This window comes from Rhinichthys klamathensis, unplaced genomic scaffold (assembly GCF_029890125.1).
Source record: "Rhinichthys klamathensis goyatoka isolate OS25496 unplaced genomic scaffold, OSU_Roscu_1.1 h1tg000394l_1, whole genome shotgun sequence".
In the NCBI taxonomy this organism is placed as follows: domain Eukaryota; kingdom Metazoa; phylum Chordata; class Actinopteri; order Cypriniformes; family Leuciscidae; genus Rhinichthys; species Rhinichthys klamathensis.
In genome coordinates, this window is record NW_026606896.1 from 318,289 (window position 1) to 331,562 (window position 13,274).

General features: G+C 40.2%; 1 protein-coding gene across 2 annotated transcripts; it reads right to left on the reverse strand.

Moving 5' to 3' along the window:
- Positions 1–1,272: 1,272 nt before the first annotated feature.
- LOC130070093 (armadillo-like helical domain-containing protein 4) lies at positions 1,273–12,698 on the reverse strand. Of its 2 annotated transcripts, none has more exons than XM_056234377.1 (7): positions 12,514–12,698; positions 8,536–9,026; positions 6,736–6,993; positions 5,279–5,422; positions 5,155–5,186; positions 3,709–3,843; positions 1,273–1,369 (listed from the first exon to the last, which is right to left on the reverse strand). In XM_056234377.1, exons 2-7 carry the CDS (start codon positions 8,945–8,947, stop codon positions 1,298–1,300), a joined length of 1,053 nt encoding a protein of 350 aa, XP_056090352.1. In that variant the 5' UTR covers positions 8,948–9,026; positions 12,514–12,698; the 3' UTR covers positions 1,273–1,297. The 2 variants fall into 2 exon arrangements, with proteins under 2 accessions (XP_056090352.1, XP_056090350.1); XM_056234375.1 differs by having other exon boundaries at positions 6,736–6,996; positions 12,514–12,697.
- Positions 12,699–13,274: the final 576 nt, after the last annotated feature.

Consider the following 13,274-nt stretch of genomic DNA (forward strand, 5'->3'; position numbering starts at 1 on the left):
CACTATTATATCACGACACTGGTTTATTCATCTGATGATTCAAGGTGTTCAATAATATCTGATATGATTTCCACACGTTTCTGCTTCAATAAACACATACGGTAGACATGACACTGTGAAATCCATCCGAGTGGCTTTTCCTAAAGGATTCGGCCACTTCAGAATTAACATATCCTGATCATTTACTCATCCAAGATGTTCATGTGTTTCTTTCTTCAGTGGGAAAGAAATGAAGGTTTTTGAGGAACACACTCCAGGGTTTCTCCATATAGTGACTTCAATGGGGTCCAACGGGTCGAAGGTCCAGATGTGAGTTTCAGTGCAGCTTCAAAGTCTCGACACGATCCAGCCGAGGAATAAGAGTCTGATCTAGACAAACCAGCGGACATTTTATAAAAATGCTAACAATGTTATTTCATTCTAATTCATGCTATCGACGTGCTAAAACATGATAACAATGTTGAGCAATTCTAATTAATGATAGCAACGTGCTAAAACATGCTAATTCATACAAACAACGTGGTAAAAAATGTTAATTCATGTCAACAATGTGATAAAACATGCTAACAACATGCTAATTCATGTTAGCAAAATGGCGTCCAACAGGTAATACTTTAATAAAGCGCACGAGTCTCAGCCACACACTGAGATCATCACAATACAGTAGTTAAGTGTAATTTATTCCTGTGATCAAAGCTTTAAATTAATTAGCATGTTGTAGCAAATTGCTAACATGAATTAACATATTGCTAAGATGAATTAGCATGTTGTTAGCATGTTTTATCACATTGTTGACATGAATTAGCATGTTTTAGCACGTTGTTTGTATGAATTAGCATGTTTTAGCACGTTGCTATCATGAATTAGAATGAAATAACATTGTTAGCACAATAACATTGTTAGCATCAGACTCTTATTCCTCGGCTGGATCGTTTCGAGACTTTGAAGCTGCACTGAAACTCACATCTGGACCTTCGACCCGTTGGACCCCATTGAAGTCACTATATGGAGAAACCCTGGAGTGTGTTCCTCAAAAACCTTCATTTCTTTCCCACTGAAGAAAGAAAGATATTAATATATTGGATGACGTGGGGGAGAGTGAACTATCAGGACATTTTAATTCTGAAGTGAACTCCTCCTGTAAAACATAGAGGGATTTTAAACTATTCATTAAATACTGAGCAGTTCAAAGGTTCCTCTTACATACGGCTTCTCAAAAGAGTGTCTATGCTATTGAAGAAACTGTGTGAAATGCTGCTGTTTGCATCAGGACTGAAGCACAGATGCCTCGGGCGGGTCAGAACTCGTCCTCGGAGCTGTCGGCCAGTAGCATGGCGTTGTCCGGGCCGCTACGCACTTCTCTGGGCGGCTGAAGAGGACGAACATTGAAGAAGAGTCACAAGATTAAAACCATCAGTACTCAAGCTAATCTGCTGAAGCTTTCATCAGGCTCAAATGATAGATTGATAACACAATTACCATGTTTTTAACAAGATGTTAACACTATTCGCATTTTGCTAGCATGATGCTAACATGATTACCATGTTCCTAGCATGATGCTAGCACATTTTGACTTGTTTTTATCATGTTTTAACCCTAAGCTAATTGCAATTAGCATGTAGCTATTCACTGCTAGCATGTGTAGCAAAGTCACAAGATTAAAACCATCACTACTCAAGCTAATCTGCTGATTTGGTTTGTACGTTATGCAACATTGAGGTTTCATTCACTCTTGCCACTGTTTCGGCTCTATTCAGAAACAGAGAACTGTCCTCTGGTGTTTGAAGCCGTCTCTCCTCTTACAGTTCCTGAAGAAAATGCGAGTGGTGCTCGCCGTGTGCAACTACACTACCCCCCGCACTCCTAGCATGCTTTTAACAAAATTCTAACATGATAAGCATGTTGCTAGCATGTTTGTAGCAAGATGCTAACATTATGAGCATGCTGATAACATGCTTTAACTAGATTCTAATATGATTAGCATGTTGCTAGCATTTTTTAACAAGATGTTAACATTATTAGCATGTTGCTAGCATGTTTGTAGCTAGATGCTAACATGATTAGCATGTTGCTAGCATGTTTTTAGCAAGATACTAACACAATTAACATGTTGCTAACATGATTAACGTGTTGTTGACCTGATGTTAACATGATTCCCATGTTGTTAGCATGTCTTTAACAAGATGTTAACACGATTGACATTTTGTTAACATAATGCTAACATGAAGAGGATGTAGCTTGCATGTTTTTAACATGATTAGCATGTTTCTAGCATGGCTTTATCAAGATGTTAACACAATTAGCCTGTTGCTAACATGATGGTAGTGCTAACACCAGTGCTAACACATTTTGACTGGTTTTTATCATGTTTTAACCCTAAGCTAATTGCAATTAGCATGTAGCTATTCACTGCTAGCATGTGTAGCAAAGTCACAAGATTAAAACCATCACTACTCAAGCTAATCTGCTGATTTGGTTTGTACGTTATGCAACATTGAGGTTTCATTCACTCTTGCCACTGTTTCGGCTCTATTCAGAAACAGAGAACTGTCCTCTGGTGTTTGAAGCCGTCTCTCCTCTTACAGTTCCTGAAGAAAATGCGAGTGGTGCTCGCCGTGTGCAACTACACTACCCCCCGCACGCCTAGCATGCTTTTAACAAAATTCTAACATGATAAGCATGTTGCTAGCATGTTTGTAGCAAGATGCTAACATTATGAGCATGCTGATAGCATGTTTTAACTAGATTCTAATATGATTAGCATGTTGCTAGCATTTTTTAACAAGATGTTAACATTATTAGCATGTTGCTAGCATGTTTTTAGCTAGATGCTAACATGATTAGCATGTTGATAGCATGTTTTTAGCAAGATACTAACACAATTAACATGTTGCTAACATGATTAACGTGTTGTTGACATGATGTTAACATGATTCCAATGTCGTTAGCATGTCTTTAACAAGATGTTAACACGATTGGCATTTTGTTAACATAATGCTAACATGAAGAGGATGTTGCTTGCATGTTTTTAACATGATTAGCATGTTTCTAGCATGTTTGTAGCAAGATGCTAACATTATGAGCATGCTGATAGCATGTTTTAACTAGATTCTAATATGATTAGCATGTTGCTAGCATTTTTTAACAAGATGTTAACATTATTAGCATGTTGCTAGCATGTTTTTAGCTAGATGCTAACATGATTAGCATGTTGCTAGCATGTTTTTAGCAAGATACTAACACAATTAACATGTTGCTAACATGATTAACGTGTTGTTGACATGATGTTAACATGATTCCCATGTTGTTAGCATGTCTTTAACAAGATGTTAACACGATTGGCATTTTGTTAGCATAATGCTAACATGAAAAGGATGTTGCTTGTATGTTTTTAACATGATTAGCATGGTTTTATCAAGATGCTAACACAATTAGCCTGTTGCTAGCATGATGGTAGTGCTAACACCAATGGTAACACATTTTGACTTGTTTTTATCATGTTTTAACCCTAAGCTAATTGCAATCAGCATGTAGCTATTCAATGCTAGCATCTGTAGCAAAGTCACAAGATTAAAACCATCAGTTCCTAAGCCAATCTGATGAAGCTTTCAAAGGGCTCAAATGATAGCATTGGTGTGCACGTTGTGTAACATTGAGACGTGATGATTTGATGCTATGCTTGACTCTTGCCAGTGTTTTGCCGCGTACCTTCCTCCTCTGGTGTTTGAAGCTGTCTCTCCTCTTGCGGTGGATCAGTCTGATGCTGTAAAGAGCACCGACCAGCAGAAGAGCACCAGCTATCCCGATGCCAACCGGCGCCAACATCCCCGACACGTAACCAGCCTACCGGGGGATCATCAACAGGTTTTAATGTTTTAAGAGTCTCTTCTGCTCACCAAAGCTGCATTTATTTGATCAAAAATACAGTAAAAACAGTGAAATATTATTACAATTTAAAATAGCCGTTGTCCATGTGAATATGTAGTCAATTGTTTATTCCTGTGATCAAAGCTTTAAATTAATTAGCATTTTTTAGCACGTTGCTAGCATGATTTAGCATGTTGTTAAAATGTTGTAACACATTGCTTACATGAATTAGCATGTTGTTAGCAGTTTTTAACACATTGCTACTATAAATAAACATGTTTTAATATTTTTGCTAACATGTTTTAACACATTCCAAGCACAAATTAGAATGAATTAGCATATTGTTAGCATGTTTTAACACATTGCTAACATGAATTATCTTGTTGCTACCATGAATTAGTACATTGCCAACATGTTTTAACATGTTTCTAACAAGAATAAACATGTTTTAGCACTTTGCTAGCATAAATAAGCATGTTTGTTAACATGTTTAACATGTTGTTAACATGAATCATAATCAAAACAATGAAAATATTGTTGGCATGTTTTAACACATTGTTAGTATGAATTAGCATGTTGTTAACATTGCATATTGTTAAAACATTGATAACATGAATTAACATTTACCTGGCATGTTTTAGCACTGCTAACATGAAAGACCATGAATTGCTAGCATGTTTTAGCACATTGCTAGCATGAATTAGTATGTTGCTATCATGAATTAGCATGTTGCTAGCATGTTTTAACATGTTGTTAACATTAATCAGAATGAATTAGCATATTGTTAACATTTTTTAACATGTTGTTAGTTTGTATCAACATGTAGCTGTTTTACCACACGGCTAACATAAATTAGCATGTTGTTAGCATGTTTTAAAACATTGCTAGCTTAAATCAGAATGTTGATATCATGTTTTAGCACACTGCTAACATGAATTAGCCTTTTGGTTACATGTTTTGGCACTGTTAACATAGATTAGAATTAATTTGCATATTGTTAACATGTTTTAACACGTTGCTAACATGAATTAACATGTAGCTAGCATGTTTGAACGCTGCTCACATGAATTACCACACGGCTAACATGTTTTAACACATTGCTAACATACATTAGCATGTAGCTAGCATCTTGTAGCACGGTGCTAACATGAATAAACAGGAATTTACACTACTATAAATTCATATAGAAACAGCTATTTTAAATTGTATTAATATTTCAGTGTTTTAACTGTAATAGACGCTTTCGGAAACATGGACTAGTGTTGATATGAGCATGAACATGCGCACCTTCTCTCGGATCAGCTCCACCCAGCTCCGCACTGCACACAGCAAACACAGAGCGTTAGTAGTGAAGCTCCTGACGAGACTCACGCTAGCATGGCTGTGTGTGTGTGTGTGTGTGTGTTCTCACCGAGGCCCTGGTTCCGCTGCACCCAGACGGGGGGAGGGGGGATCAGGCTGTAGGGCGGCCGCGTGTGTGGAGCCAGGGTGCTCTCCATCAGGTCCTCCTCACTCTCCTCCTCAGACTCCTCCTCTTCGTCTTCATCAGGCTCCTCTGTAAGACAGAGACGTCGGTTCAGCTCGCGGCGTGTCAGAAACTAGCGCTTTAAACGCACGCGCACCAACCTTCGTGATCGTCCAGATCTTCGTGAACGACCGCCAGAGTCTGAGGGGTAACTGAGCTCTGTGTGATGTCATCGTCTGCAGGACCAATCAGAACGCTTTACAAAAACACATTCGTTCATCTTGTAGAAGCTGATATGATGTTAAGGTGTTTCTAATCTAATGTTTAGTTTTTATTTAATTATGTTGGCTTGACCTTCTGTTCTATATCTTTTCTAACCGCTCCGACTTACGGTTTTCCTAAAAATTACGATTGAAAATCATAAAAAATGCTATTGACTTACATTGAGGGGGTCAAAACTTGAATTCAATAACTCTATTAGTATTTAAGCTACATCCACTACGTATCTATCCCTGGGAAAGCCTAGCAACTAGCTTAGGACATGTTAACAACAAGCTAAATCATGCTAGCTACATGTTAATTCATGCTAGCAAAGTTTAATTTCCTGTTAGCAAAGTGTTAATTCCTATTAGCAGTGTGCTAAATCATGTAGCAACATGTTAATTCATGCTAGCAACATGCTAAATCATGCTAGCAACATGCTAAGTAATGCTATCAATGTGCTAAAACGTTAGAAACAGGTTAATTCATGAAAGCACTGTGTTAAATCATGTTAGCAGCATGTTAAAACATGCTAGCAGTGTGCTAAATCGTGTTAGCAACATGTTAAAACATGTTAACAATCTGTTAAAACATGCTAATAATCTGTTAAAACATGCTAATAATCTGTTAAATCATGCTAACAACATGTTAAAACATGCTAGCAGTGTGCTAAATCATGTTAACAACATGTAAAAACATGTTAACAACATGATAAATAATGCTAGCAGTGTGCTAAATCATGTTTGCAACATGTTAAAACATGCTAACAATCTGTTAAATCATGTTAACAATGTGTTAAATCATGTTAACAACATGATAAATCATGTTAGCAACATGTTAAAAAAGCTAGCAATGTGTTAAATAATGCTAGCAACATGCTAATCATGTTAACCACATGTAAAATCATGTTAGCAATATGCTAACAATATAATAAAACATGTTAGTAATCTGTTAAATTATGCTAGCAGCATGCTAAAACATGCTAGTAACATGTTTTACTGTCTCTGAGTAAAACCTTCAAACGTCAAGCTCTTCAAAGTTATTTTAAACTTTCAGACCTGGCTTTTTTTTTAAAGTTTCAAAAGTTTGTCCTCAACCTTTACTCATCTAGTTATTATTATATGATTTGGAAGCATCCTCACTTCGCTCCAGTGACGGATCAGGTTCTGTGACGGAGGCTCTCGCTCCAGACGTCTGCCAGTCCAGCGTTCCTGAGAGAAGGACATCAGAGGAAGTGTGCACCGTATCCATGGACACCATCCGCTCAGTGTCTCCCGTCGTCACGGCAGCCGGCGCCACGGTGACGGACACTACGGATGGCGATGCGACGTCCTCGAAGATCAGTGGCAGGTCTTCGGATGGCATGGTGGCCTCGGTGCCCAGCTCCAGCACGCTCACTGCTTCTGGAAAAGGGAAATGCAAAGCCAAGAACATCAAACACAGAGCCGTGAACATTAATAATGAACGTGCAGACGCCTCTTTTAGCAGTCAGCTCCACTTTCCGCCAGTACAACTCAAAATAGAACGTAATTAGGCTGCCGTCGGCGTCCGCTGGGGTTCACAGTGCTACTCCACTCATGCAAATGTTTTCAGCCCAGAACCAGAACTCTACACTCGTATTTTACTACAACTATTGGCTCTGTTCTTTCACGAAATACTTCATGGACAGATACACTGTTGTTTAACGTTACAATCATAGACTGTAAATAAATAGTGTGTGTGACGTCACCCGTAGTGTTTCCGAAGAGCGTTTTTGAAGCCCAAAGTGGGCGGAGCCGGCCGTCGCCATCTTGGCCGCGTCACTCCCGGATAAACGTAAATGTGCAGCGAGGCGGATTAGCTGAGGTGACGTGACGCTAACACACAGCAGACAAACGGCTAGCAGTGACATCAGCGGCAATCCACCTGTCACTCAAGTGGCCACGCCCTTAATTATGCACAACTTTAAGGCTTAATATCATTTTAACGGATGAGTTAAAAAAAACACCCCGCTCACAGTCGTCATGAAGGACAAAATTAGCGATATAGACCAAAACCACTTTTTGCACCAGACTGTAAACATGTTTTATTCTGCTGTAAAGTCGGCCATTTTAACATGCGGGTCTATGGGAGTGAGTCTGTTCTGCAGCCGGCCTCTAGTGGCCAGTCGATGAAATTAATGTTCTATATTTTAGTTCGATTATGTTTTTTATTTAATATTTTGTATTTTTAGGGGATTTATAGTACTAAATTATATTTACGCTGTATTTATAATCCATTTATTCACTTTTTGAGCACAGACCTGAAAATTAAATGTCCATCTTAAACTGTGGATAATCTCTAACGCTTTAGAGCGACAGACTGAAGTTTGATCTCTTTTCAAAGACGACACTCGGCAGATTATTGCTGAAGTAAAAAAGTTTTAAAAAGTGAATTTTAAAAAAGGTACAGAATTGTACGTGTATTGTTATAAAAAAATTTGCAAAAATAACATTTTTTATATATTTTCAAAAACACGTTTTACTCTAAAACTGCAAGAAAACCAAAGCCATAAAGCTAAGCAAGTGTGTGTTCCGCATGTGAGCTGATCTCTCAGTAAAGGAGCGTTCAGGGAGAGTGTGTTCGGCTGCAGTTCCAAACGCTTCCACTAGAGGAAACTCTCCATTCATTTCCAATGCGGCATTTCTGACCGCGAGGAGCACAAGTGGGACTATTGTTCACAGCACCATTAAACCTGTTCAGATCAGGCCCATGATTTATGTGTGTGTTCACACAGCAAGAGCCAAACCCTTTACCAAGTTTCGTACCATTCCGATAAAGTAAAAAATTCTAAAAAAAACAAAAAGTAAAGTTTTTCGGTCAAAAGTGACCGTAGAGCACCAGAGAGTTAAGTCACTTCCGTGTTGGTTTCAGGAGAGAGATCGGAAGGTTGCCGCTTGGTTAAATGCGTGTCGATCACTGACCTGTCCGCAGATGGACCGGTTCCGTCCACGTATCGGCCGCGTCCAGCAGTTTCGGGCCAGACGAGTCTCCGCTGGGAACGCCGGTCAGCGAGTCCGGAGGAGTCTGGAGTGTGTCGGCCCTCGGAGAACACGGGAGAGAGTCCGTTGAGTCGCTCGTTCGCTCGTCCCCGTCCGCCGCCGCTCTGCCGAAGCCGTCGGGTTCCCCGCGCGTAACTCTCGGAGCCGAGGTCTGAGCCGCCTCGGGATCTCGTGAGCTGATGGTCAACAAGGATGAGTTGGAGAATGAGTCGGGTGAGTGAGTCCTGCTGTCGTTATCATCTCCTCGTCCTTCATCCATCGACTCCTCGAGCGTCTCCCGCGCGACGGCAGAGACACACACCGCGGCCAACAGGAGACCGCGCAAACTCAACATAGCGGATCCGTCACTCGAGCACTCGGAGTCCGGAGGCGAAGTTAAACGTGAGCCGGTCCGAAACACTCAAGCACACTTCCTAGAGACAGGAGCAAGCGGAAGGAATCCAGTGTGCGGTGCTATAAATGACAGATTCACATATACAGTCATACAGTCGAACCAAACATTATTCACACACCACACATCATTTTAGATATGTTTCACTAGTGTGTGCAGGACACTATAGTTCATGTATGTGAGTGAGGAGAGCAAAATAAAGGAAACTGTGACATATTACACCCAATATCTCTTCATACAGTGACTACCAGTAACAATGATTCCTCCACTTTGAGCTGATCATGTTTTGCTGAAGTGTGTTTTCTGTAATTGCTAATGCTCTTTTTACACACACACTAAACAACATGAAGCATTGCTTGGTCACTGGTTGAGCTAAACTGGTATTATCTAATTGTGTAGTTCAATTTAACAGCTGACAGATATTCAACATAATTCATGTGTGAGAGTCTAACAGAAGGACGGACAAAACCAGTCAAATATCCACTGAGTTCTGCTCATATTTATCACCATTTTCTAAACTATAGCGAATAAACTGATAATGTGAGAGATGTTGAAGTGTGTGAATACATTTTGGTTTGCCATAAGAATGAGTCTGGCATTCATTGGTTTTAAACAGACTGACTGAATTGGCTTTACTGTTTCTTCATCAGATATTGAACATTATTGAACTGATCTGAATCAACATTGATCTGAATAATGACACTATTAGAGCTGAATGTGTCTCATATTTGAGTTTTCATCCTTGATTCTGTTGTTTCCCTCTTTATGACAGAAGCCGTATAGACCAATTTTGAGCCGGCGTCACAGTTACGTTTTGCTGGAGGCAAAGCTAGCGCACAACTGGAGGCGGCTAACACAAACCAGCACAGATTCGGCTACATAAGGAGCTTAAATTATTATTATTATTATTATTATTAAATGTCATCTTGTTGTGTTGTTGGGTGCAAGAATCAATGAAAAATGAATGTGCTGCCTCTGAAATGTTTATTTCTAGAAAATATTCACCTCATGAACATCGCAGCGTAATGTCACTCACCGTCGTCTTCTCGGCGCTGGCTCGGCAGAACTGCGGATCGCACACAAGCCTTTACGTGACCATCCAGCACACAGTTATTATAGGCATCTACAGATGTGCCCTCAGTTTCTCTTTACGCTCGGCTTCTCTATCGGATAGGTGTGGAAGTCCGGCCACTCGACCGGAGTTAGCGTTAGCGTTAGCGTTAATCCTGTCAGATCGTCCATCATTGAGTGAGCGTGTACGGGTCGGCCAATCTGGTTCCGTCCGTTAAAATTAACTTTTGCAAAAAACAATCGCGGTCCTGGACACTGAGTGGCCTTGCACATTAAGATCAAATCGGATTTTCTCCAGTCATTGTTAAAAAACAAGCTAACAAAACTTGCAAACTAGCGTTAGTGAAGCGGGAAGAGGGATCGTTCTGCCTCCACCTAAGCTCCGCCCACCTAAGCTCCGCCCACCCAAGCTCCGCCCACCTAAGCTCCGCCCACAAAAACGTCACCATGTTTACCAACTGAAAAGGGGTCTATATGGTAGTCAACGGGGACCAGATGATGTCTGGTTCAGATATCTTCTATTGAGTTTAACAGATCAACTGACTCATACAGGTTTATAGAAACTTTTTGGGTGAACTATTCCTTTAAGAGATAATAAATGTGTAGCATTTTTAAGGGTATATTATTTAAATCCAATAATTTGATCTCTTGAAACTCATCTTTGATCACCAAAATGACATAAAAAAAGATTCCTTCATGCCTTATAATATCTTGAATGTAACTCGACACCCTTGCCTCATTTAGTATATGCTGGGTGGTGATGGCACAGTGGATAAGACACATGCCTTTGGTGTGAGAGACCCGGGTTCGAATCCACTGTGAGACACCAATGTGTCCCTGAGCAAGACACTTAACCCCTAGTTGCTCCAGAGGCGTGCGACCTCTGACATATATAGCAATTGTAAGTCGCTTTGGATAAAAGCGTCAGCTAAATGAATAAATGTAAATGTAAACATGCATATTCTATGAATATGCAAATGAGCCCCGCCTCCACTCACTCATGCCATGTCATGTTATGTGGCAAGAGTCCGTGTAATAAGTGTATAATGTACATCCAGCCGATTGTTATCTCAGAATAAACCCCTTCAGGTGTGTGTGTGTGTGTTATCTCAGAATAAACCCCTTCAGGTGTGTGTGTGTTATCTCAGAATAAACCCCTTCAGGTGTGTGTGTGTGTGTGTGTGTGTGTTATCTCAGAATAAACCCCTTCAGGTGTGTGTGTGTGTGTGTTATCTCAGAATAAACCCCTTCAGGTGTGTGTGTGTGTGTGTTATCTCAGAATAAACCCCTTCAGGTGTGTGTGTGTGTGTGTGTTATCTCAGAATAAACCCCTTCAGGTGTGTGTGTGTGTATGTGTGTGTGTGTGTGTGTTATCTCAGAATAAACCCCTTCAGGTGTGTGTGTGTGTGTGTTATCTCAGAATAAACCCCTTCAGGTGTGTGTGTGTGTGTGTGTTATCTCAGAATAAACCCCTTCAGGTGTGTGTGTGTGTGTGTGTTATCTCAGAATAAACCCCTTCAGGTGTGTGTGTGTGTTATCTCAGAATAAACCCCTTCAGGTGTGTGTGTGTGTGTGTGTTATCTCAGAATAAACCCCTTCAGGTGTGTGTGTGTGTGTGTGTTATCTCAGAATATACCCCCTTCAGGTGTGTGTGTGTGTGTGTGTTATCTCAGAATAAACCCCCTTCAGGTGTGTGTGTGAGTGTGTTATTATCTCAGAATAAACCCCCTTCAGCTTCACGTCAGGTCCTCATCATCATCGGGGGTTATTTTGAGAGAATCACCGGCTGGATGTACATTATCCCTTACTGAATGCATTCATAAATGCATATGTTTTACTGACGTATTCCAATGATTATTATTTATATATTTATTGTATTAAAGAAGAAAATATTATGAAACATTGGCTCTGTATATTGTTATAGCACAGTATACTATCTCTAGAATTGTTGGATGTATATTCAAGATTTTATTGTTTTTTGCTGCTGGTTTAACCACCCATTTGGTCCTGGTCTACATTTCCCTGCTCTTTCTGCAGCAGTAACTTGACACACACACACACACACTACTGCATTTCTCTGCCAGTGTCTAAAAATAGCACGGAGACAATGCGCCCTACTGTATCATCCATTAGGTTTCCAGGCAGTTATGTTTATTGATCATTAATCAAATGCGTGATGTATATAATATAATATAACATGCGTACTGTAATGGCGTGCATTAATGCATTACATTTTCTCTGTCACAGAACACCTCATATGTCTGATTCAGGCACTATTATAATATGCTGCGTAATTTCTTTCCATGTGAGTGCGCAATGGCCAGACTCTTGCTCTCCCGCGTCACGTGCATGCGGACACTGATGCTCTTCTGGACAACTTTAATATGAAGTAAACAAACACAATGGCACATCATCGCAGTAATGACGCAGATGCTCACCTGCTGTGTGTGAACGCGGATCAGGCTCATGTCCAGTGCACGCGCAGTGTTTCAGTCACCCGTCCCCGCTCTTAAGAGGCATTATAAGCGCTCGTTGCTGTTATTCCTCTGTCTGCGTCAGCTCATGCCACACTGAAGTTTCCTCAGTCTGAATCTCGTCTGCATCTGCGCAGTCGACTACAGCCAGCTCACTGACAGCGCGGGAAACTTCAATAATTAACGCTCTAGTTCATTTTTAAAGGTGCAGTGTGTAATATTTAGGAGGATCTGTTGACAGAAAAGCAATATCATATACATAACTATGTTATCAGTGGTGTATAAAGACCTTACATAATGAACCGTTATGTTTTTATTAGCTTAGAATGAGGCGTTTCTCTCTACACACACCGCGCGTCCGCTTACATCCACATGTTTACGGTGGCCCTGAACGGACAAACGCGTTTCGTCACTATGTTGTTCTTCGTGTAAAGAAGCTGCTAAAGCCAGCGAATAAAACACTGACACAATGATAAACAAGTAACAATAATATTCGCAATAAAATATCGTTTTACTGAATGATTAAGTAAACCTAATTTGTTAATTTATCTTTGTAAAGAAACCTCATTGCGTAACTGGCGACTGTCTGCTGTCTCAGACGACGACATCACTTCCTGTCGGCCACCGTAACTTCTGTTGGGTGCAGTTCGCAACCTCACCACTAGATGCTGCTACAATTACACACTGCACCTTTAAATAGTATTAGTATTTGTTTAATGATAAAA